At 41.6% G+C, this 22,424-nt stretch overlaps 1 protein-coding gene across 1 annotated transcript in view; it reads left to right on the top strand.

The window, feature by feature from the left end:
* immp2l (inner mitochondrial membrane peptidase subunit 2) overlaps positions 1 to 22,424 on the top strand; it is a 355,846-nt gene that overhangs the window by 47,534 nt on the left and 285,888 nt on the right. Inside the window, exon 3 of the mRNA XM_034177128.1 lies at positions 3,183 to 3,286. Within this exon, the coding sequence (XP_034033019.1) occupies positions 3,183 to 3,286 (104 nt within the window). The remainder of the gene's footprint in view (positions 1 to 3,182; positions 3,287 to 22,424) is intronic.

Here is a 22,424-nt window from a genome sequence, read left to right as displayed (position 1 = left end):
CATTGCCAACACGTCCTGAGTGGAATTAGTTTAAATATTTTTAATATTAAATTAAGAAAAATTTTTAGACCCTAAAATCAACTTATGCAGTGCAGAAGGATGCAGATATATTTCTAAAATTTCCTGTAAAAACTTATATTTTCATACTTGGGTACATTATGAATCTCATTGCTCACAATAAAGGCTCTCTGTAAACTCACTGTCTTGATATAACACAGAAATGTGGCAAAGTCATGGAAATAGTCCACAAGGTAAGCAGGTTTTTGGTACCACTTAAGGAGTCTAAACAACACTAATAATAAGACCTCTGTATATGATATACAGAGGCCTTATTATTAGTGTTAGTATTATTAGTAGTATTAGTATTATTATTAGGGCGTATACAAGAATGTATGATGGCCATCTTTGTTTGGATTTGTTCTCTTCCTCTTTGGATTTCCGTGGTGGAAAGTTAGCCTTATTCACAAACTCATTTCTGTGTCGCTTTGTAGTTGTTCGTCGTGATATTTCTTTTGTTCAGATACCCGGGAATGTTTTTCAGTGATTGTCTCTGTGACATAAATGTACATACAGGGTGTCCCCAAAAAAGTGCAGCAAAATAATTTGACTCTAATTCTGCAACATCTAATCTGAATTCTGGTGTTTTTTTTTTTTTCTTCAGATGTCAAGATATACGAGGGCTGTCCATAAAGTATAGGTCCTTTTTATTTTTTTCAAAAACTATATGGATTTCATTCATATGTTTTTACGTCAGACATGCATGAACCCTCGTGCGCATGCGTGAGTTTTTCCACGCCTGTCGGTGACGTCATTCGCCTGTGAGCACTCCTTGTGGGAGGAGTCGTCCAGCCCCTCGTCGGAATTCCTTTGTCTGAGAAGTTGCTGAGAGACTGGCGCTTTGTTTGATCAAAATTTTTTCTAAACCTGTGAGACACATCGAAGTGGACATGGTTCGAAAAATTAAGCTGGTTTTCAGTGAAAATTTTAATGGCTGATGAGAGATTTTGAGGTGACACTTTCGCTTTAAGGACTTCCCACGGTGCGAGACGTCGCGCTGCGCTCTCAGGCGGCGTCATCAGCCTGTTTCAAGCTGAAAACCTCCACATTTCAGGCTCTATTGATCCAGGACGTCGTGAGAGAACAGAGAAGTTTCAGAAGAAGTCGGGTTCAGCATTTTATCCGGATATTCCACTGTTAAAGGAGATTTTTTTAATGAAAGATGTGCGGACGGGTCCGCGCGTCGGGACGCAGCCGACGCGGAGCGGCGGCACAGGAAAAACACCTCCGTGTTGATAACCATTTGTAAAATCCAGGCGGCTTTTGATGGCGTTCAGTGGAGTGAGTATATGAAAAATTGTTTAACAGCTGGACATGTTCCAACTTGTCCTTAACCCTTCCAACGGAGGTGTTTTTCCTGTGGCGGAGCGTCACGGCGGCTGCGTCCCGACGCGCGGACCCGTCCGCACGTCTTTCATTAAAAAAATCTCCTTTAACAGTGGAATATCCGGATAAAATGCTGAAACCGACTTCTTCTGAAACTTCTCTGTTCTCTCACGACGTCCTGGATCAACAGAGCCTGAAATGTGGAGGTTTTCAGCTTGAAACAGGCTGATGACGCTGCCTGAGAGCGCTGCACGACGTCTCGCACTGTGGGAAGTCCTTAAAGCGACAGTGTCACCTCAAAATCTCTCATCAGCCGTTAAAATTTTCACTGAAAACCAGCTTAATTTTTCGAACCGTGTCCACTTCGATGTGCCTCACAGGTTTAGAAAAAATTTTGATCAAACAAAGCGCCAGTCTCTCAGCAACTTCTCAGACAAAGGAATTCCGACGAGGGGCTGGACGACTCCTCCCACAAGGAGTGCTCACAGGCGAATGACGTCACCGACAGGCGTGGAAAAACTCACGCATGCGCCCGAGGGTTCAAGCATGTCTGACGTAAAAACATATGAATGAAATCCATATAGTTTTTGAAAAAAATAAAAAGGACCTATACTTTATGGACAGACCTCGTATGTCAGGAATTTCTTATGATGTATTTTGAGACTGATCCAACGAGGATGCTGCTGACAATCGAGCTAAAAGGGAAACTGATGGAATCGATCGTGCAAAACAAATTACATTATCAATGTTATTTTGCAGTTAGAAAAGCTCCAGACAGAAAGACAATATGGAATTTCAAACTGATATTGGAAACTTTGCAGTGAGGTTGAATGAATGTCTGAACCGCTGTGCTGCACATCTTGTGAATGCCAAAACTCTTACAAAATGAGGTGAAATTAGAAATGAACACCAAAGATAAAATTCCCCATTGTGCTGTGTGATAAAACTGCACCTTTCAGAGTGGCCTTTTATTTTGGGCAGTCTAAGGCACACCTGTGCACTAATCATGGTGTCTAATCAGCATCTTGATATGGCACACCTGTGAGGTGGGATGGATTATCTCAGCAAACGAGAAGTGCTCACTATCACAGATTTAGACTGGTTTGTGAACAATATTTGAGGGAAATGGTGATATTGTGTATGTGGAAAAAGTTTTAGATCTTTGAGTTCATCTCATACAAAATGGGAGCAAAACCAAAAGTGTTGCGTTTATATTTTTGTTGAGTGTATATATATTCTATTTCTACCTCATTTTCTTATTTTGTTGTATTGCTATAAGTATTATTATTGCTTATCCTTGCACACGCTGTTTAATGCACATTTTCCTCCACTCGCACCCATCTTGTATGTTTTAGGGGAGGTGATGGTCTAGTGGTTAAGGTGTTGGGCTTGAGTCCAGAAGATCATGGGTTCAAATCCCCACCTGACTGGAAAATCATTAAGGGCTCTTGGGCAAGGCCTTTCATCCCCTGTTTCTCCCGGTGTGTAGTGAGTGCCTTGTATGACAGCACCCTGACATCGGGGTGAATGTGAGGCATAATTGTAAAGCGCTTTGAGCTTCTGATACAGATGGAAAAGCGCTATATAAATGCAATCCATTTACCACTTTAAGAGCTGACATAACATGTGAATTTCTCCACTGTGAGATCAATAAAGTCTTATCTAATTTAATAAATTTACTAGAATAGACATTTTTAAGTATTTTGGACCACCACGCTGCCATGATCAGTTCTTTATTTATTACATTGTTGTTATAGTATTCATGTAAAGTGTGCATCTCTGTGTCTGTGTGCTAACAGCCCTTCCTGAACCCCGACGGGAGGTCTGAGGCTGACGTTGTCCTTCTAAACCGCTGGAGTGTGAGGAAGTACCAGGTCCAACGGGGTGACATAATCTCTATTGTGTGAGTAACATTTTTAATATAAGTGCTATGAAAAGTTAAAGTTGATCTGCAAAGAAGGTGAAAACGTGGTAAAATGAGGGAATTAATATTGATTTTAGAATGCACAAATGGAATCGCCCTAGTATTGTTGGGAAAGGGTCGTAACACGAACCCGCAACAGCGGGCGCAAAAGAACGGACAATGGATAAGACAAAGAGTAACAATGTTGTGAATCGCACAACTAAATACAGATACAGATAGTGCCAATTGTACACAAGGTGACGTGCGGGCAGGCTCGAAGATAGGAGACCTCTGGCGATCTGAGAGCCGGGACCCACACAGCTTCCACCACCAACGGCCTGAAGAACACCGGAGCCGCCAAGTCCTGAGTCCCCAGGTGGTCACCGTCTTCTGTTGCAGACCCTGGTACTGCTGGCAGAAGATGACAAAACAGTTAAGGTGAGTGTGTATCCACACACCCAGTAATCCTTGGAACTAGTTCCTTCGGGAGGGAGAACCTCCACCTCCAATAAAGAACAAACGTGCAGCTCCTGTCAGTCGCTTCCTTAGGAGGAGTGAGAGGCGAGGACGTCGCTGACTCTCACTGTATACCACTCCAGCAGGGACTGAGACGCAGGAACACGGCTGCAAAGCAGAATAATAATGATAATAATATCGTTAGATACAGCAGAGAAGATTACCTTTGACGGTAGTAGATTTCTCGGCGAGGAGGTGGAGTAATGATCTGGCTTTTATAGAGATGACGGTGATTGTTGACAGCTGGTGTAAATGAGTGACAGCTGTCACTCTGTCTCGGCGCCCTCTCATGCTTGAAGCCCGCACTCCAAGCAGGGCGCCGACTGGTGGTGGTGGGCCAGCAGTACCTCCTCTTCAGCGGCCCACACAACAAGTATGGCTATTCAGAGGAGTGGAAATGACGTCTTCATGCAAAAATCAATATTTGAAATAATCCTACTGCTTGTTTGGATCCATTGTGACACATGCTTGTTTGTTTCCATACACTGCTGACCCTCTTGCTTGACATTCATCCCAGCAACTAGATTAGGGCTCTATTGTTTTTCAAATCCCGATACAATACATATCTTTGGATCTGCAATATTCAATGCATATCACGAAAACTGATACATATGTAGCGCCCTTACCACCACTCTATAATACTCATACTTGAGAATGGGAGGGTGCTTTGGGTCCAATCTCCAGTTGAGGGTATTAGGTCCTTCCCATCATGTGGTAAGGAATGCTGTCCTGGTAAGTGAATTTTGATTCAGAGAGGAAATATTTGTTGCCAACATATAAATTCCTTTATTTCATTTCTTACCACACAAATAAGCACATTTTCAAACCCACCAATTAATCCCATGTTTGCTAAAATGCCAACACATCACAATAATTAAAACAAACCCACACTGACTACGGTAATTCCCAAGTCTATAAAAATCACATCCCCAACGTTTCCAAGGCCCCTTGAATGCACCACAACCTGGGCCCACACACACACACACACACACACATACACATACATTCACACACTCCAGTCTTATACTCACTCCGTCCAGGTGAGAGGAACTGATGAAAACAAAAATAACTTGCCACGCAGGCCATTCCGCGGCCTGCCGTACAGAATCCACCAACTGTTCGCTTTGAGTGCGTTGAAACGTCTCCGGCCACCAGGCGATGTGTGGATACGTCACGACAAACCTTGCTGCTACAGCAGACCTCGGCACAGAACACACAAACACTCTGTAGACGGTAAAAACACAGCCACAGCTAGCGCGTGGAAACAGGCTACCTGGTTGACATCTTGGAATCTGCTGTATCTCTCCTCCACCCGTCTCGGTGGCGTCTCCGCCGCTCCAGGCACACCTGCACCTCCAGCCGCTCTGAATGCGTCCGTCTCCCCGCTCAAGGTTGTCGGGCTCTCCCGTCTCGCCATCCGGCGTTCCTACCCACTCTCAGCCGTGGTGACTCTCCAACGATTTACATCAAACAGGAAAAGATACACACATTTCCTTCGTTCATACTCTGATTTTCCACCGGGCTACACAATAATGTATGTTCTGTAGCAATAATTTGTTATTGTTCTGGTATTTTCTTTTGCACATTTTCAGCTTTTCTTTGCTTTTACCCTATCCCACATTGACTTCACAACAGTGTTGCCACAGTTACTTTGAAAAAGTAATCCAATGAGTGAATACTCCTTGAAAAAGTAAATTACATTAAAGATTAAATAAAGTAACTAAATTATATTACTAGTTACTTTATTATTTACTTTCAGCAGTTGGCGACAACAACCCCCTGCCACCTCACCATGAAAATAACCTGACTTTGTTGAATGTGCATTTTTAACAGTAGTGTAAACAGTGGATGCCCTGACATTTTAAGTTAAACTTAAATACTATTTTCTGGAAAAAAAATTGTAAAACATGAAATAAAACCTCATATTTAACTGTTGAAAGCACTGTAATGGTAAAACGTACAATTTATAATCTACATTATTTATAAATGTAAGACATTCTTTCTACCATTTTTCTACCATTTAAATTATTTCTAAACATTTTAGTTCTTGAAATTATTCTTCTTATAATAATAATAATAATAATAATAATAATAATAAGTAGTAGTATGAAAAAAGTCTTCAAAAGTGGACCTTTAATCTAGGGGTGTTGTGGGGAGCTGTGTCCCTCCTTTCTCCTTCCCCATGCCCCCCTTTCTGTCTGGATCCTCCTCCCAGCCAGCTTTGAGTTTGTCTGAGGAGGCACGTTTCAAGGCCAATGATTCACTGTGAATGGACAAAATAAGATGTTTTTTTTGTTAGGGTTTAAAGAAAGAACAGTGTCAATAATATTTCTATCTGTTGGGATGGATAAGATAGAAACATGTGAAGTGATAAAATGCCGTATTTGAAGATACCTAAAGAAGTTTGACTGGGGAAGGCCAAATGTTTCACTATTGAAATGATGTGAGCGTGTTATTCAAAAACATGTCCTTGAAGCGTACTATGCCCTTTTTCTACCATTCTTTAAAACAAAGTCCCTGAGATGAGGGTTTGAAAAGGTAGTTAGACATGACAGGGATGTAAAGAGAAAAACTAGGAAGATCAGAACATTTTCAAAATTGTGCCCAGATTTTTAGTGAATGTTTCATAACCGGATGTGTGACGGTTTTAAGTGGTGGAAGTGGGAGCGAGGATCCCAAAAAGGCCAGAGTGGACCATTCCCCACAGCGTGACTCCATCGCCACCCAGTCAGGACAGTCAGGCCTGTTGTAACAAATGGCCAAAATGCAAGACAGCGTAAATTTGCTGCCCAATAATAAAGGCGGAAATTTTGGAGAACAAAGCCGCCAATGGCCTTAGTTTTTTTTGAAGGTGTGTCTCACTTAAGCGAGGACGTTTTCCCTGCCACAGATGTGATGAGACGATGGAGTCCAGCTGCACAAAAAAAAACAAAAAACGATCCAGGAATAAAAACAGGAATGATTTGGAAAAGGTACAGAAATTTAGACAACGTGGCCTATAAGCAACATGTCAGAAACATAATGAATAAGTATGACAGAGTGAAGCAGAGAAAAAAACATTCCTTGCTCATTCGACAAACATCACTTGAGACTTTTTGTTTCTTTGTCCAAACTCTGACTTGAAGGTGTCATTCATCTGTTATTTGTCTTGATAGTCAGAGAAAAGCTTCTCTATTAAACTTTCCTGTTTGAAAAGTCTTTGCATTTGAAAGAGTGGCTCATCTTGTTCAAAGTGGAGACACTGGAGCCCGTGGGCTGCTCCGAGGCCAACCACACTGAGCCTTCGAGTGAGGAAATTGACAAAATGAACTATTTAATAGTGTGAGAAGTATGCTGTCACTTTGTTTATCTGGACTTGTTTGCTGTGCAGCTTCTGGAGTATGAAGTGTTTGTGCTTTAACAGATGATGGCAGTCTCATACTTTCTCCATCTGGTAAAAAGAATGCTTGGATAAATCTGTGTTGAGCAGAAAGTGGCTCAGAATGTGATAGTAAGAGCCGTCCTATGCTCGGCAGTGGCTAATGATCCGGCTGTGCAGGGAGCATATAAAGCTTAATCAAAAGCTTTCAGAGACCCAGAGACTCTGATAATGTAATGTTCAACTATGGCATTTAAATTCAATCTGTGGTTTTCATGGCATCTTCCCTCTTTGTGTCAGGTTTTCAAACTCGAAAGTCTGGAACAAGATCGGCACTGAGGCTCAAGTTATACATTTGGTCCCGTGAGTGTGGTTTCATGTTGCAATTTTGTGATTGCACTAAGGAACTTTCCACGATGTGCTAGAGTCCTGTCGACATTGTCTATGTAGGCTGCATCTCCATACGCTTAAGGCCCCTTCACACATAGTGCGAAGTTTGGTCAAAGTGCACATGATGCAGGAATTGTGTACAAACCGTGTAAAGTGGTCCCCGCCTCCAACTCCTCGTACACCTGTTGCTACAACTATTTGCGCACACCCATTGCACCCTCTCGCAGCAGGTGTCGGCCAAATTCCAGGTGTCGAACACGAACATCTAACACCGCTCGCATGGCGCTTAGAAAATGTGTGGCCAGTCGCACTCTTGGCACGACAGCAGACTGCAGACAATCACTGTCGTACTCGCAGTGAAATTTGTCTAAGTTCCCCATGAGTGTGTGCTCCACTCACCAGAGTTGTGGCTTCCGACAGGAGCAGCTGAGGGGATCTGTTGTTCTGGACATTCCAGCTGGACAACACCTACCGTGTTTGGACAGACATGGACTAACAACTGTCCACTGTGAGGCACGTGTGTCTGATTGCTGTACATACGTGGCCATAAATAAAAACAAATATCGCCATGGTGACAAGCTGCAGCGAGCGAGTGCGTGCACGGAGCGGACAGCCTGCCAGCTTGAAATGGACTATCAGATCAGAACACGCAGTGGGCGATCTGACCGTCACGTCACCCACATGAGCTGTGTTCCACATGACGTGGTGTCTGTGCTGCGGTGTGCCATCCACCAGACGGGTGTCGGGCAGAGCTTGCGGCAACTGGATGCACAGGACCAGTAGATGTGGACATGATCAGAGCACACTGCTTCTCTTTCTTGTCATTTCATGAATGTATGTCTGTCACCCATGGTCACAGACGAGAGGAACAGATGGATCATATTTGTATTGCTTGCGTGATAAATGCGGTGTTTTTATATGGTGTGTGATTTCAATTTTTTTTTTTTATAGTGCTTCCATGTCCTTCCTGATATGAGGCAGATTTCCACAGCTTTCAAAGGACAGCTCCTTAGCTTAGTGGTACAGTTTCTGACTGGCAATCAGAGCTTTTGGATAGCGCGGGTTCGAGTCTTGTGGGTGGTATGTTTTTTTTTTATTCTACATAAGTGGCATGATCATCATACATCATCATACGAAGAAAAATAATTGACATAAAGCCTCCAGAGTTCAGAACATAACATCTCAAAACACTTTAATTCCTTGTGTGGCTGAAAAAACGTCCTCTGTGACTTCAGCACTTTGCTCTGCAGTTCCTCCGTCAGACCTCCGATCAGGGCTTCAGCGGCGAGGTCGTCCAACAGGTGGTGAGTTTCAGCCCATTGTGTGGGTGTTCAGGCGTCTTAGTCTGATACAGGGGTAATCCGTTTGTGGAATCTTTGTGCGCTGCGTTCGGAACCTGTGCTTGCTTCCACGAGCTGCTTATCGATTCTGTCTGAGCGTGAGGAATTTATCCAATGAAAAAATAAAATAATGTTAAAATTACTATGTTTCTGTCTCGTGTTGCGACACCGCGTGTGTGCGCTGCTGTGTATGTGCACGCCATACTCCCCCAATATTTAAATGTTCCACCTTTGGGAAAAGCCATTTACGGTTTGTATTTGTGTATGTTACCGGTACATATTTAATTAAAAGTTAAAAATAGTGTGGAGTGTGAAAAACTGTTTAGCTCAGTGTTGTAGATAAAAACAGAAACAGGCTCACAGCTAATTAAGCAGAGAAGCTGCTTTTCATCAAAAAGAATCTGCCCCTCATATTTTCAAAAAAGGCTTTTAGTCCTCACAGACATAAATAAAGTTATTGCTGGACAGTTTCAGTTTTTGATGTATATTTTATCTTGCTGAAGTTCACAGGTTACATTTCAGTCAGATGTCTGACAGTGTCATGTTTGTTAAGGAACACAGTTAATGTGTGACAATTTGTTGTCAGAAAGTGAAGTTACATGATTTAAGTGCAATGTTTGTGAATAAAAACAAAGCTAATTATGTTGGTAGGAGTTACAGTCAAAAAGTAAGGAACAACTGATGAATAAAACATATTTTCAAAGTCATCATAAAACTATAATGGTATTGTTAAGTATTCGATCGTACTGTGTATCGACGAGTACCAGAATGTATGTACTCGTACTTGTACTCAGTCTGGAAAAAAGTGGTATTGGTGCATCCCTGTCTGAACCTTCCAAAACATGTTTTCACACTGCAGACATTTTTGCCATACTCGGATAGGAGCGGCAAAAAGAGCTTTGCACAAACTCCAGCTCTTCTCAGCAAAGGGCTGAATGTACAACTGAAGAAGAGAATTATGAAAACAGAAGAAGAGTAGGGGAGGAAAGAAAGTTAATCAAGACATGTAAGCAGAGGCAAAAGCAGTAGATCGGATATATGCTTAGGTGCGCTGGATTACTGAAAGATGCCATTGAGGGAAGCATGGAAAGAAAAAGGCCAAGAGGGAGGAAGAGAATAATGATGGTGGATAACATCAAAGACCAAAGGCTGAAGGAAAAGGTGGACAGATCTTAAGATATAAAGCCTGCTGTGTAGCAGTACACTAGGGAGATTACAAATGAGCTTGACCGTGGTTCAGTTTCAATGTCTGCATTTACAGTTGTGCTCAAAATGTGGCAGATTTTTGGCCATTTTTCAGAGAATATGAATGATGACACAAAAACTTTTTTTTCCACTCATGGTTAGTGGTTGGGTGAAGCCATTTATTGTCAGATAACTGTGTTTACTCTTTTGAAATCATAATGACAACAGAAACTAACTAAATGACCCTGATCAAAAGTTTACATACCCCCGTTCTTAATACCTTGTACTACCCCCTTTAACACCAATGACAGCTTGGAGTCTTTTCCAACTGAATCAGAAGCTCAAAGCACTTTACAATGATGACACACACACACACACACACACACACACACACACACACACACACACACACACACACACACACACACACACACACACACACACACACACACACACCAGGAGCATCTCGTGGAATAAAGACCTTGCACAAAGGCCCTTAGTGATGTTTCCACCCTGATGGTGGTTTCAACCAAGGATCTTCTCAAGCCCACAGTTTAACCACTAGACCATCATGATTCGGTCTGGACTGAGACGACCTCTTTTGGTTGGACCAAATGTTGGTCCTTTGGTCCACTCTGTGGTCTGAGGCAGTTTGCAACCTTATTATTTTGGTTTGTACCAAACTTAAAAATCCAAACATTTGTGCCAAAGAATGTAGGTGTGAAAGCACCCTAAGAGTATGTGTTGACCTTGCCCTCCTTTGAAAGAGAATTATTTATTTTAACTTTTAATTTTAAAATCTATGCAGCAGTTAATCGAGTCCTCCCAACGTGAAACAGATCTGTAACAAGTCGCCTCATTGGTGGGGATTTTGTCAAATTCGTTCATAAAGCTGCATACATCATCTGCCAACAATTTCTGCTTGGATTAAAACGTAAAATGTGATACAGCTCAGCTGCAAAAATAGTGACTGCTGCTTATAATTGGCACTCGTTTTAAAGATAAATTCTTTGAGGAAATACGCCAGGCTGTAGGCTAATATCTTATTTGCAGAATGCCTTTCATTTCCAGCGCATGCAGTTTCAGAAAAATGATCATGCTTGTGTATTTCTGAGCAAGCACACAGAGAGCTCAGTGTTTGTCATGCTCTCACTGCAAACCATTACAAACATGATTGATTTTTTTTTCTCCCTCCCCTCTGGCTTTGAACAGAACCATTTGTGTCCAGTTTACCTCAATACTGATTTGTGAAAACATAGTTTTCCGTAGGACTAGGAGGAAATGTTTGTGTCAGGTTAGAAATTGGGATCACAGGAGATGCATCAACTTCTGTTAGTGTCTTGTTTAATGTTTTTTTTTTTTTTTCTTCTCCCCTTTTGCGGGTTTGGCTACTGTCATCTTGGACCAATGGGGGTTTTTTAATTTAATGACTGTTCACTGGAAACCCAGCAGCCATGGAAACCTTCACATCTCCCTCTTCTGATCCTCAGAAGTGATGTGCTTTTGCTGTTTGCTTTGAATCGGGATACAAGCAACAGCAGATGTTCCTCTGTAGCACTGAGATGCTGTCTTTGTCTCTGGGACACATGCTAGTCCTCTTCTCCATGAGGTCCTGCTTGTGGTTTCGGCCCATATCTTCTGCCCTGTGAAAAGCGGTGCACAACACAACACAACCGACAGTTTACACTTTACACATTGTTGTCGTTGTGTCCAACACTTATATACTCTTAAAAAATATATCAGTTGCACCATGAGCATGGCCAACCACTGCAGAGCTGATGGAGTGATTATAATCCAAAAGTATTTTTGACTTAAACTAGCAAAAACCAGGTCTAGAGTCTTTCATATCTATATGAATAGCACAGCACTCAGACCTGCCTTACATAAGTGGGTTCACAATGGACGTTTACCGTACTGGTCTGCACGAATCATCACCAGCTGTTTGCAATGATTCAATATTGCGTTTGATGACAAATTAGGGACGCTATAGGGAGAAAAAGCGGAGCAAGAGGAGTGAGGAAACAAATATTTTCTTTGTTTGAGAGCAAGCCCCCAACATACACAGAGCATGAAGCCTTACACTTGAACTGTGGTGACAAGAATATGTCTGCACATTTAAGTGTTTGTGCATGTAGTTTTAGTTGTGATTCCACAGAGAGTTATAAAGTCATGTGTACACATAGTTCTCATTGATAAATCTCAGTTGTCATGGAAATATACGTGTATACACAGGCCTGCTGTCCACTCCCATCTTTTGCCATGAGTGGATGAAGATACAGTCTCAACTCATTTGCATACACAAGCTAAATTACATCACACCTTATTTTTTCTTTTCTTCTTCATCATGTCAGGCTTGACGTGCCCTAAATAATTTGCATACATCTGGTTTGAAGAATGTGTGAGGTATGCACATTCTTATGGCACATTCTATCTTTTTAAATGCCAGTTCCTGTGTAGAAAAGGTACATTTGTGTGTGTGTGTGTGTGTGTGTGTGCGCGCGTAAATGACATTTATAGTTAAGGCTACCGGAGTTAGAGATTCACCAGTATACCACGATTGATGGAGATTTTATGAGTTATCATTTATTTAATTAATCATTGCCTGCTTACATGATATTCAGTGTAATCAAAAGTAGTCTGAGTTAAGTTTCTGCTTCTTGTGAAATGAACTGTATCAACTATCTGTTATCTGTGTGATGTGGGAGTGAAACCAGCCACAAGACTGAAAGAATATGTGTCTTAGCTGACTTGTTAATGGATTCTACATTTATTATTGTCTGAATTATATTCTTTTATATTTCATTGACTCATTTAATTATAATAATTATGTACCCATTCATATATGCTGCATTTAAGCTAAATGATTGATCAGCCACAGTGATGAACTAAAGGTTGTTTCAGGACTCTGTTGACATCGAAACTTAACTGCTTACTCCCTTCTTTCGGTGAAAGAAACGAACATGTTTCACAGGAAACCGTAACTCACAAGCAACCGTTCACCCCTCCCTTACCCAAACACAATGTACCCTGATGCTACGTTGTATTGTTTATGATTTTTTTCTTTTCTAATAAAAGAGCAAGCGCCGGAGGGGCGGCAGAGAGGAGCAGGGAAAGCAAGGTTGGTCTTAGGTTTGTACGCTCTCTCCGAAGCTTCTCCCCTTTGCGCAAAGCTCACAAAAGAGATCTCTGTCTAATGTTGTCTCTTTTTATGTGATTGTGCTTTGAGAAACTGTGTTTTGCAGGATACGATCTCAGGCACAGTTTAAGTGCCAGGTCCAGCTAGAGCGACGGACCTGACAACGATCTTAGATTTGGAGGTGCTGATTCTTCTCAGAAGTTCATGTTTTGAAGAAGCTGTCAGAACTGCTGATTCCACTTTAATAGATAGGCTTTATTCTTTGGATTAAGATTTTGTCAATCAAAATCACAATTGGTGATAAATATCAACTCAGTTCATAACAACATATACTGTAAAACAGAAGCCTAGCGAATCCTCCATAGCACCTGGAACAAATTTTGCCACAGTAAGCACTTACTGGGTTAATCAATCATCAGGCTGGTGAACACTTACTTTTGTAATCATCTATTTTCAATCAAACCAATAGCTTAGATGTTGTTGTTGGCGAGGAAAGGTTAACTGACCTTGACTTTGCGGACTGTGGTGTGATCTTTGCAGCAGTAACGGATACCCTGATTGCAGCACTTGAGAAGCAGAGAGGAGAATCTGAGTGTCTGTATTTTCTGGATCAGCACTAAAATCCAGGCTTATCCTGGACTCAGAAGCCATCAGAAGCGTATCTGTATGCGGTGAACATGTCATACTTGTAGAAGGATTAATTTATCTCGGCAGTGATGTTCACGTCTCTGGCTCCTCTGCCCTTTGGATTAAGACATCTTGGTCATTGGACAGAGAGGGAAGGTTGCAGTATCTTTGCAGAACAAAGGTCCAAGTGTTTAGGGTCCTGGTGCTTCCTGTTTTACTGTGCAGTTGTGAGACTTGGGTACTAGTCAGATATTTAAGGTCTTTGGTACCAGGTCTTTTTGGATGATCTTTGAGTTTTGATCTTACTCTTGTGAAGCAACGTGGGGCAACTTATGTTGTGATTTGGTGCTGTACAAATAAATTGAATTGAGACTAAGGTCAGGAGCATCATGTGCATTGTGAGGGAGTGTCAGTCACAATGTTTTTACCATGTGGTGTGATCCTCACTGAATGATTCAGCATGTAGGTGCCTCACTTTTGCGGACCCCAGCAGCAGAAGATCGATGGGACGCCCATCTTTCACCTGGCTGCCGCAGAGAGATGGTTTCTTTTGATAGTACAGTAGATAACTGTAAGAATCATTCAAATACGGTTACAAGCACTAAAATTTGACTGTGTATACCTTTTGGTACATATTGTAGAAAAATAACTTTAGTCATTTGAATTTTCAACAGGGGGCTAAGTAGGGATCAATTGAAGAATTAAAATTAAAAAAATGTTCCAATCATGTTGAAAGTGATACCACACTATGTATCTGATGACAATGATTCCAAAAAGGTATAGTTTGGACTATCTATAACTGAATGTTCTGGAGTTATGGGGTAAAAACAGCAAGAATGGTGACAAAGGTCAGTTTCAGTTTGTACAGGGGTCAAAAGTTAAAGTTGCTCCAGTTTTGGTCAAACCTGGTGCAAATTATTGGTTAAACTAATAGGATTAACAAATGGAATAGTTCTGACTGTGTTGAATGTTTGGTCTCCAAAGTAAAGGTCAAACAGTGTTGACGTCCATTGGATTCTATGACATGTGACATATGTTACCCCGTAACATGATAACTAAGCATGACACATGGTGCAAGCTATTGCTTTTTAAAATCCTACTAACTCAACCAATAATTTGCATCATGTTTTACCATAATTGGAGCAACTTTGACATTGGTGCTTGTAACCGGATTTGAAGGATTCCTCTGCAAATATTCTGTTATCTGCTGCACTATGAGTGGTGTGGACAGACTGGTGTTCTGTCCGGGGTGTTGCCAGGACCTAAGATAGATCTGTGGTGGGTTGGATGCAGTGACCAGTGCATGCTCCCAAAGCTGAACTGATCAGCTCATCATCTTAGAACAACCTTTAGTGTCTCTTCTTCTTCACAGCACTTTGCTTTTCTTTGTGAATTCACATTTTTCTTGCCTCATTGTTGAAGTTGGGATTCCAGACTGCACAAACACGCACGCACCCACACACACACATACATTTGTATGGTTGGGAGGAAATTCACAAGAACGTGTGATATGTTTACACTTTAAAAACTATAAGTTGTCTGCCGACAAACCACTACAGTGGTGAGAATGTTTTTGTGTCTCAGCTGGTGTGAAATACACTCTGGTTGTTTCTATTCATAGTTTTGTATAACGCTGGCTTTGTTTGCTTTAAGTGTTCACCGCTGCAGATGAATTCCAGTCGGGGTCAGGAGAGCAATTTTCATCATGTCTGCTTTAATAAACACAGCTCGGTTTTGTGTAGTTTAATTTCCTGCTGTCTTTTATTTTGTTTCCAAAACATTTCGAACTGCAGCACTAAACAGTTCTGTTCAGTCAGATATAATGTACGCCGCTCCTTCTGTGCCATTTTAAATTTTGTCCCAAGTCCTCTTTGAGGCAGGCGGTTGAATCCTGACTTCATTTAGTGCATAGGTGTGGAAGGCTATAACTCATTAGACACCTGCACTAAAAATAAAACAAGATTAAAATGTTGAAATAATATTTTTAAATTTATTTAGGAAGGGATTTGTTGAAGAAACCTCCAAAGCAGAGAAGCCACCACATGTTTGCTGAACACTTTTTCTCTCAGTAATATTTTATTGAAAATTTATGTGTGATGCACATAATATTTCATCCTGAAAATCCAGGGTACTGGGAGGAAATAAGTGTTTGGCAGGCAGCACACATGCTGTGTTTGAGTAACAGACATCATGTACTAGCAGGATGAAAGATTAGGACATTTGTGATATGCACCAAGCCCAAACTCCAGCTATCAAAAATGAAGCCTATCCAGCAGTGGCGGCTGGTGAAAAACAGTCTTGGTAGGGCTGCTGTGCCAATAGATTCCCTTGCCTTGTCCAGTACAGGCATTCAAGAGAACAGTCAGAAAATTACTACAATTCCACAATAATCATTTCATGTCCTTCTCAAAATCAGCAGTTTTATAGATAAAGTTAACCATTTACAGCTATATTAGGCCCCATTTCTACTTTGGAAAGGAACAGTATCAAATACAACACTCAAGTTCTTGAGCAAAGAACATTTCACCATTTGACACCAATTACACACATAGTACACCAAACTGTACTGAACTGCCTTTATCTTCAGACAAACAGATCCTGGGGTTCACAATGACACTGACCTCAACAGAAGAGAAAATATCACCAAATTTACACACTTTAAAAATGTGGAAAAATTCTTCAATTGACAAAAGAACATTATGTACGAGGGCTGTCCGTAAAGTATAGGTCTTTTTTATTTTTTTCAAAAACTATATGGATTTCATTCATATGTTTTTACGTCAGACATGCTTGAACCCTCGTGCGCATGCGTGAGTTTTTCCACGCCTGTCGGCAACGTCATTCGCCTGTGAGCACTCCTTGTGGGAGGAGTCGTCCAGCGCCTCATCGGAATTCTTTTGTCTGAGAAGTTGCTGAGAGACTGGCGCTTTGTTTGATCAAAATTTTTTCTAAACCTGTGAGACACATCGAAGTGGACATGGTTCGAAAAATTAAGCTGGTTTTCAGTGAAAATTTTAACAGCTGATGAGAGATTTTGAGGTGATTCTGTCGCTTTAAAGACATTTCACGGTGCGAGACGTCGCGCAGCGCTCTCAGGCAGCGTCATCAGCCTGTTTCAAGCTGAAAACCTCCACATTTCAGGCTCTATTGATCCAGGACGTCGTGAGAGAACAGAGACGTTTCAGAAGAAGTCGGTTTCAGCATTTTATCCGGATATTCCACTGTTAAAGGAGATTTTTTTAATGAAAGACGTGCGGACGGGTCCGCGCGTCGGGACGCAGCCGACGCGGCGCGGCGGCACAGGAAAAACACCTCCGTGTTGATAACCATTTGTTAAAATCCAGTTGGCTTTTGATGGCTTTCAGTGGAGTGAGTATATGAGAAATTGTTTATCAGCTGGAGATGTTCCAACTTGTCCTTAAGGCTTCCAGCAGAGGTGTTTTTCCTGTGACGGAGCGTCGCGGCGGCTGCGAGCCGACGCTGCAATCCGCCCGCACGTCTTTCATTAAAAAAATCTCCTTTAACAGTGGAATATCCGGATAAAATGCTGAAACCGACGTCTTCTGAAACTTCTCTGTTCTCTCACGACGTCCTGGATCAACAGAGCCTGAAATGTGGAGGTTTTCAGCTTGAAACAGGCTGATGACGCTGCCTGAGAGCGCTGCACGACGTCTCGCACCGTGGGAAGTCCTTAAAGTGACAGAATCACCTCAAAATCTCTCATCAGCTGTTAAAATTTTCACTGAAAACCAGCTTAATTTTTCGAACCATGTCCACTTCGATGTGTCTCACAGGTTTTGAAAAAATTTTGATCAAACAAAGCGCCAGTCTCTCAGCAACTTCTCAGACAAAGGAATTCCGACGAGGGGCTGGACGACTCCTCCCACAAGGAGTGCTCACAGGCGAATGACGTCACCGACAGGTGTGGAAAAACTCACGCATGCGCACGAGGGTTCAAGCATGTCTGACGTAAAAACATATGAATGAAATCCATATAGTTTTTGAAAAAAATAAAAAGGACCTATACTTTACGGACAGACCTCGTACATACTACAATGTTCACACCACCTTCAGAGAGAGAGAGAGAGAGAGAGAGAGAGAGAGAGAGAAAATTAAGGTAATATTTTGCATTACTGAGTGGAATGGAGGCAAACTAAAGAAGCTTGAAAACTTAAATTAAATAACTTGACTAACTAATAACACCAAAACCTTTAAATTAAATTGGTTAAAATGAATTAACAGTGTAGAGGACAAAGCAAATTAAGTATACAAAACCACTTAATTAAATGCGTTGCTAAACTTGGGTTTGTCTTACTATAAGTGTCTTGTGTGTACTCAGTGGCTGAGTTAGAATTTCTTTAAAAAACATGCAAATTGCTATTTTAGGCTGTTTTGTTTTGTTTTGTTTTTAAACTGAGCAAATAATTTGTTTTAGAGTGTGGAATACTCCAAAGAATATTTCACTTCTGTGGACTGATCCTCATAATGTGTAAAGTGAAATCAAAATACCAGCATGGCTGCAGCTTTGAACACTGTTACAAACAGTCCCGGCCTCCCCTATTACCATTATAACTGGTCTGCTGTCCCAATAAAGATCACAGCTTTGACCCCCTAAAACAAACAAACAAACAAAAAAAAACATCACTCATTCGTTTTATCTTAAATTTTCACCCTCGTTTCCACACCAGGAGCAACATTCGGGAATAAATCCAAGCAGCTCGTCAGGTCACCTGAGCTGAAGAGGTGGATGTGCTCCTTTCCACCTGCGCAGATCAGCAGCCTCCGTGACATGTGCGCGCTGACAGTGTGAATGAAGCCTGACACGGTTTATAACGAGTCAAACAAACGTCTCTCCTCCAACCGGGATGTGCAGTTGTCATTAAACCACGAGAAAGATCTGATGTGCGCACCTCCATGCGCCTCCAAAAGGATCCCCGCCAAACTTTGGTGTCATTGATTTGATTAGTTTTGTCCCGTTTTAAACCTCCGAAGAGTTCTTCAACTTACTCCAGCAAAACACACGGAGACAAAATAAAAATAAATAAATATATAAGCCAAACGTCGTCATCACCGTCATCTCTTCCTGACTGACTGACAGCAGCAGCTGCAGAGTCACGTGTATCACTGACTGTAATCTAACATTCCCGCATTTTTGTAGCAAGGGCTAAAATTCCGGTGCCCCAAAGCCATTAATTTTGGCAGTGTTGATTTGCCAAATATTTATTAATTTTCCCTAGCAACTACATACAATTGGTTATTTCGCTGCACTTCAAGGGCGGTTGAATGAGCGCCCAAGATGAGGAATGATACGTTCTCTGCTTTTGTCGGTGGAAATGTACTCTTGAATGAGAGTCAGTTGGAGGAAATGTTGTTTTAATCATTCATATTACATGTAGGCACATACTATTAAGTAAAACTGACATTGATAATACTTTTTAAATATATATTATGACTTTTCCTCTCCACATCTAGGAGGGCAGCGCCCGAGCGCCCCCTATGGGCCAGCTGCCACTGCTATCCAGAAATGGATAAAAAAAAATTGCAGTTTCTTGAAGGGTTGTTTGAGGCTGGCTCCAAAAAGGAGCACATGTGCCATAGAAGCCCATGGGAAAATGTCCAGCTTTAGAGGAGAAATAAACATGTTTACAGCTTGATACACACACACACACACACACACACCTATATATTTATATTTATATATATATATATATATATATATATATATATATATATATATATATATATACAAGGTCTCTTAGATAATAAACCGACCCTTTTATTATTTGTTTTAACTATATGGATTTGAATGACATGCGATTACACCAATCATGCTTGAACCCTCGTGCGCATGCGTGAGTTTTTTCACGCGTGTCGGTGACGTCATTTCCCTGTGGGCAGGCCTTGAGTGAGATGTGGTCCCGCCCTCTCGGCTGAATTCCTTTGTTTCACACGCTGCTCGAGACAGCGCGCGTTGCTTTATCAAAATTTTTTCTGGACCTGTGAGGAATATCTGAGTGGACACTATTCGAGAAATTAAGCTGGTTTTCTGTGAAAAGTTTAACGGCTGATGAGAGATTATGGGGTGTTTCTGTCGGTGTAAGGACTTCCCACGGAGCGGGACGTCCTGCAGCGCTTCCAGGCGCTGTCGTCGGCCTGTTTCGAGCTGAAAACATCCTAATTTAAGGCTTAATTCACCCAGGACATCGTGAGAGAACAGAGAAGATTCAGAAGAGGCCGGCATGAGGAATTTATGCGGACATTCCACTGTTTAAGGACATTTTTTTAATGAAAGACGTACGCGCAAATTCGCCGAGTCGTTTCCGTGACGACTCGGCAAATCTGTGTGCGCCGCGACAGGAAAAACACCTCCGTGTTGAAAACCATTTGTAGAATTCAGGCGGCTTTTAATGGCTTTCAACAAGTGAGTAACTGAGAAATTGTTTAACAGCTTGGGCATGTTCCAACTTGCCCGTTAAGATTTCCAACGGAGGTGTTTTTCCTGCCGCGACCCCCCGCGGTCGGGTCCAGCCCGACATGCGACTCTGCCCGCACGTTCTTTCATTACAAAATGACCGTTAACAATGGAATGTCCGAATAAACTCCTCATGCCGACTTCTTCTGAAAGTTCTCTGTTCTCTGACGACTTACTGCGTCAACAGAGCCTGAAATGTGGAAGTTTTCAACTTGAAACGGCGAGACGCTGCCGCCTCGAAGCGCAGATCGCCGTCAGGCGCCGTGGACCGTCCTTAAAGCGACACTACCAGACCAAAATCTCTCATCAGCCGTTAAAATTTTTACCGAAAACCAGCTGAATTTATTGAATGGTGTCCACTCAGTTGTGCCTTACAGTTTTGAAAAAATTTTTATCAAACAAAGCAACAGTCTCTGAGCCATTCCTAAACAATGAAAAAAATCGACGAGCGGGTGGACGACTCCTCACTCAAAGACTGCCCACAGGCGAATGACGTAACCGACAGGCGTGAAAAAACTCTTGCATGCCCACGAGGGTTCAAGCATGTCTGATGTAATCACACGTGATTCAAATCCATATGGTTTTTGAAAAAAATAATAAGGTCGGATACTTTTCTAATAGACCTCATATATACACACACACAGTGAGGAAAATAAGTATTTGCCCCCCTGTCAGTTTTGCAGGTTTTTCCACCTACAAAGAATGGAGAAGTCTGTAATTTTTATTGTAGGTACACTTCAACTGTGAGAGACAGAATCTAAAAAAAAAAAAATCCAGAAAATCACATTGTATGATTTTTAAATAAATAATTTGCATTTCATTGCATGAAATAAGTATTTGACTCCCCCTACCAACCAGCAATAATTCTGGCTCTCACAGACCTGTTAATTTTTGCATGTCCACTATGAGAGACATAATCTAAAAAAAACAAAAAATCCGGAAATCACAATGTATGATTTTTTATTAATTTATTTGTATGTTACTGCTGCAAATAAGTATTTGAACACCTACCAACCAGCAAGAATTCTGGCTCACACAGACCTGTTAATTTTTCTTTAAGAAGCCCTCTTATTCTGCACTCTTTACCTGTATTAATTGCACCTGTTTGAACTTGCTACCTGTATAAAAGACACCGTTCACACACTCAATCAATCACACTCCAGCCTGTCCACCATAGCCAAGACCAAAGAGCTGACTAAGGACACCAGGGACAAAACTGTAGACCTGCACAAGGCTGGGATGGACTACAGGACAACAGGCAAGAAGCTTGGTAGAAGACAACAACTGTTATGATTATTTATTAGAAAGTGGAAGAAACACAAGATGACTGTCAATCTCCCTCGGTCTGGGATTCCATGCAAGATCTCCCTTTGTGGGGTAAGGATGATTCTGAGAAAGCTCAGAACTACACAGGAGGACCTGGTCAATGACCTGAAGAGAGCTGGGACCACAGTCACAAAGATTACATTAGTAACATTTACAGACCTCTCCATTCTTTCTAGGTGGGAAAACCTGCAAAACTGACAGGGTGTCAAATACGTATTTTCCCCACTGTAGGTACACTTCAACTGTGAGAGACAAAATGAAAAAAAATCCAGGAAATCACATTGTAGGATTTTTAAAGAATTTATTTGTAAATTATGGTGGAAAATAATTATTTGGTCAATAACAAAAGTTCAAATTAATACTTTGTTATATAATCTATGTTGGCAATGACAGAGGTGAAACGTTTCCGGTATTTTGGCCCATTCCTCCATGCAGATCTCCTCTAGAGCATTGATGTTTTGGGGCTGTTGCTGGGCAACACGGACTTTCAACTCTCTCAACAAATTTTCTATAGGGTTGAGGTCTGGAGACTGGCTTGGCCACTCCAGGACCTTGAAATGCTTTCTACGGAGCCACTCCTTCATTGCCCGAGCAGTGTGTTTGGGATCATTGTCATGCTGGAAGACCCAGCCACGTTACATCTTGAATGCTCTCACTGATGGAAGGAGGTTTTGGCTTAAAATCTCATGATACATGGCCACGTTCATTCTTCCCTTAACATGGATCAGTCGTTCTGTCCCCTTTGCAGAAAAACAGCCCCACAGCATAATGTTTCCACCCCCATGCTT

Source organism: Thalassophryne amazonica, chromosome 8 (genome assembly GCF_902500255.1).
Source record: "Thalassophryne amazonica chromosome 8, fThaAma1.1, whole genome shotgun sequence".
Classification (NCBI taxonomy): domain Eukaryota; kingdom Metazoa; phylum Chordata; class Actinopteri; order Batrachoidiformes; family Batrachoididae; genus Thalassophryne; species Thalassophryne amazonica.
Note: the sequence above shows the minus strand (reverse complement) of the source record. Positions and strands in the feature narration are given on the sequence as shown.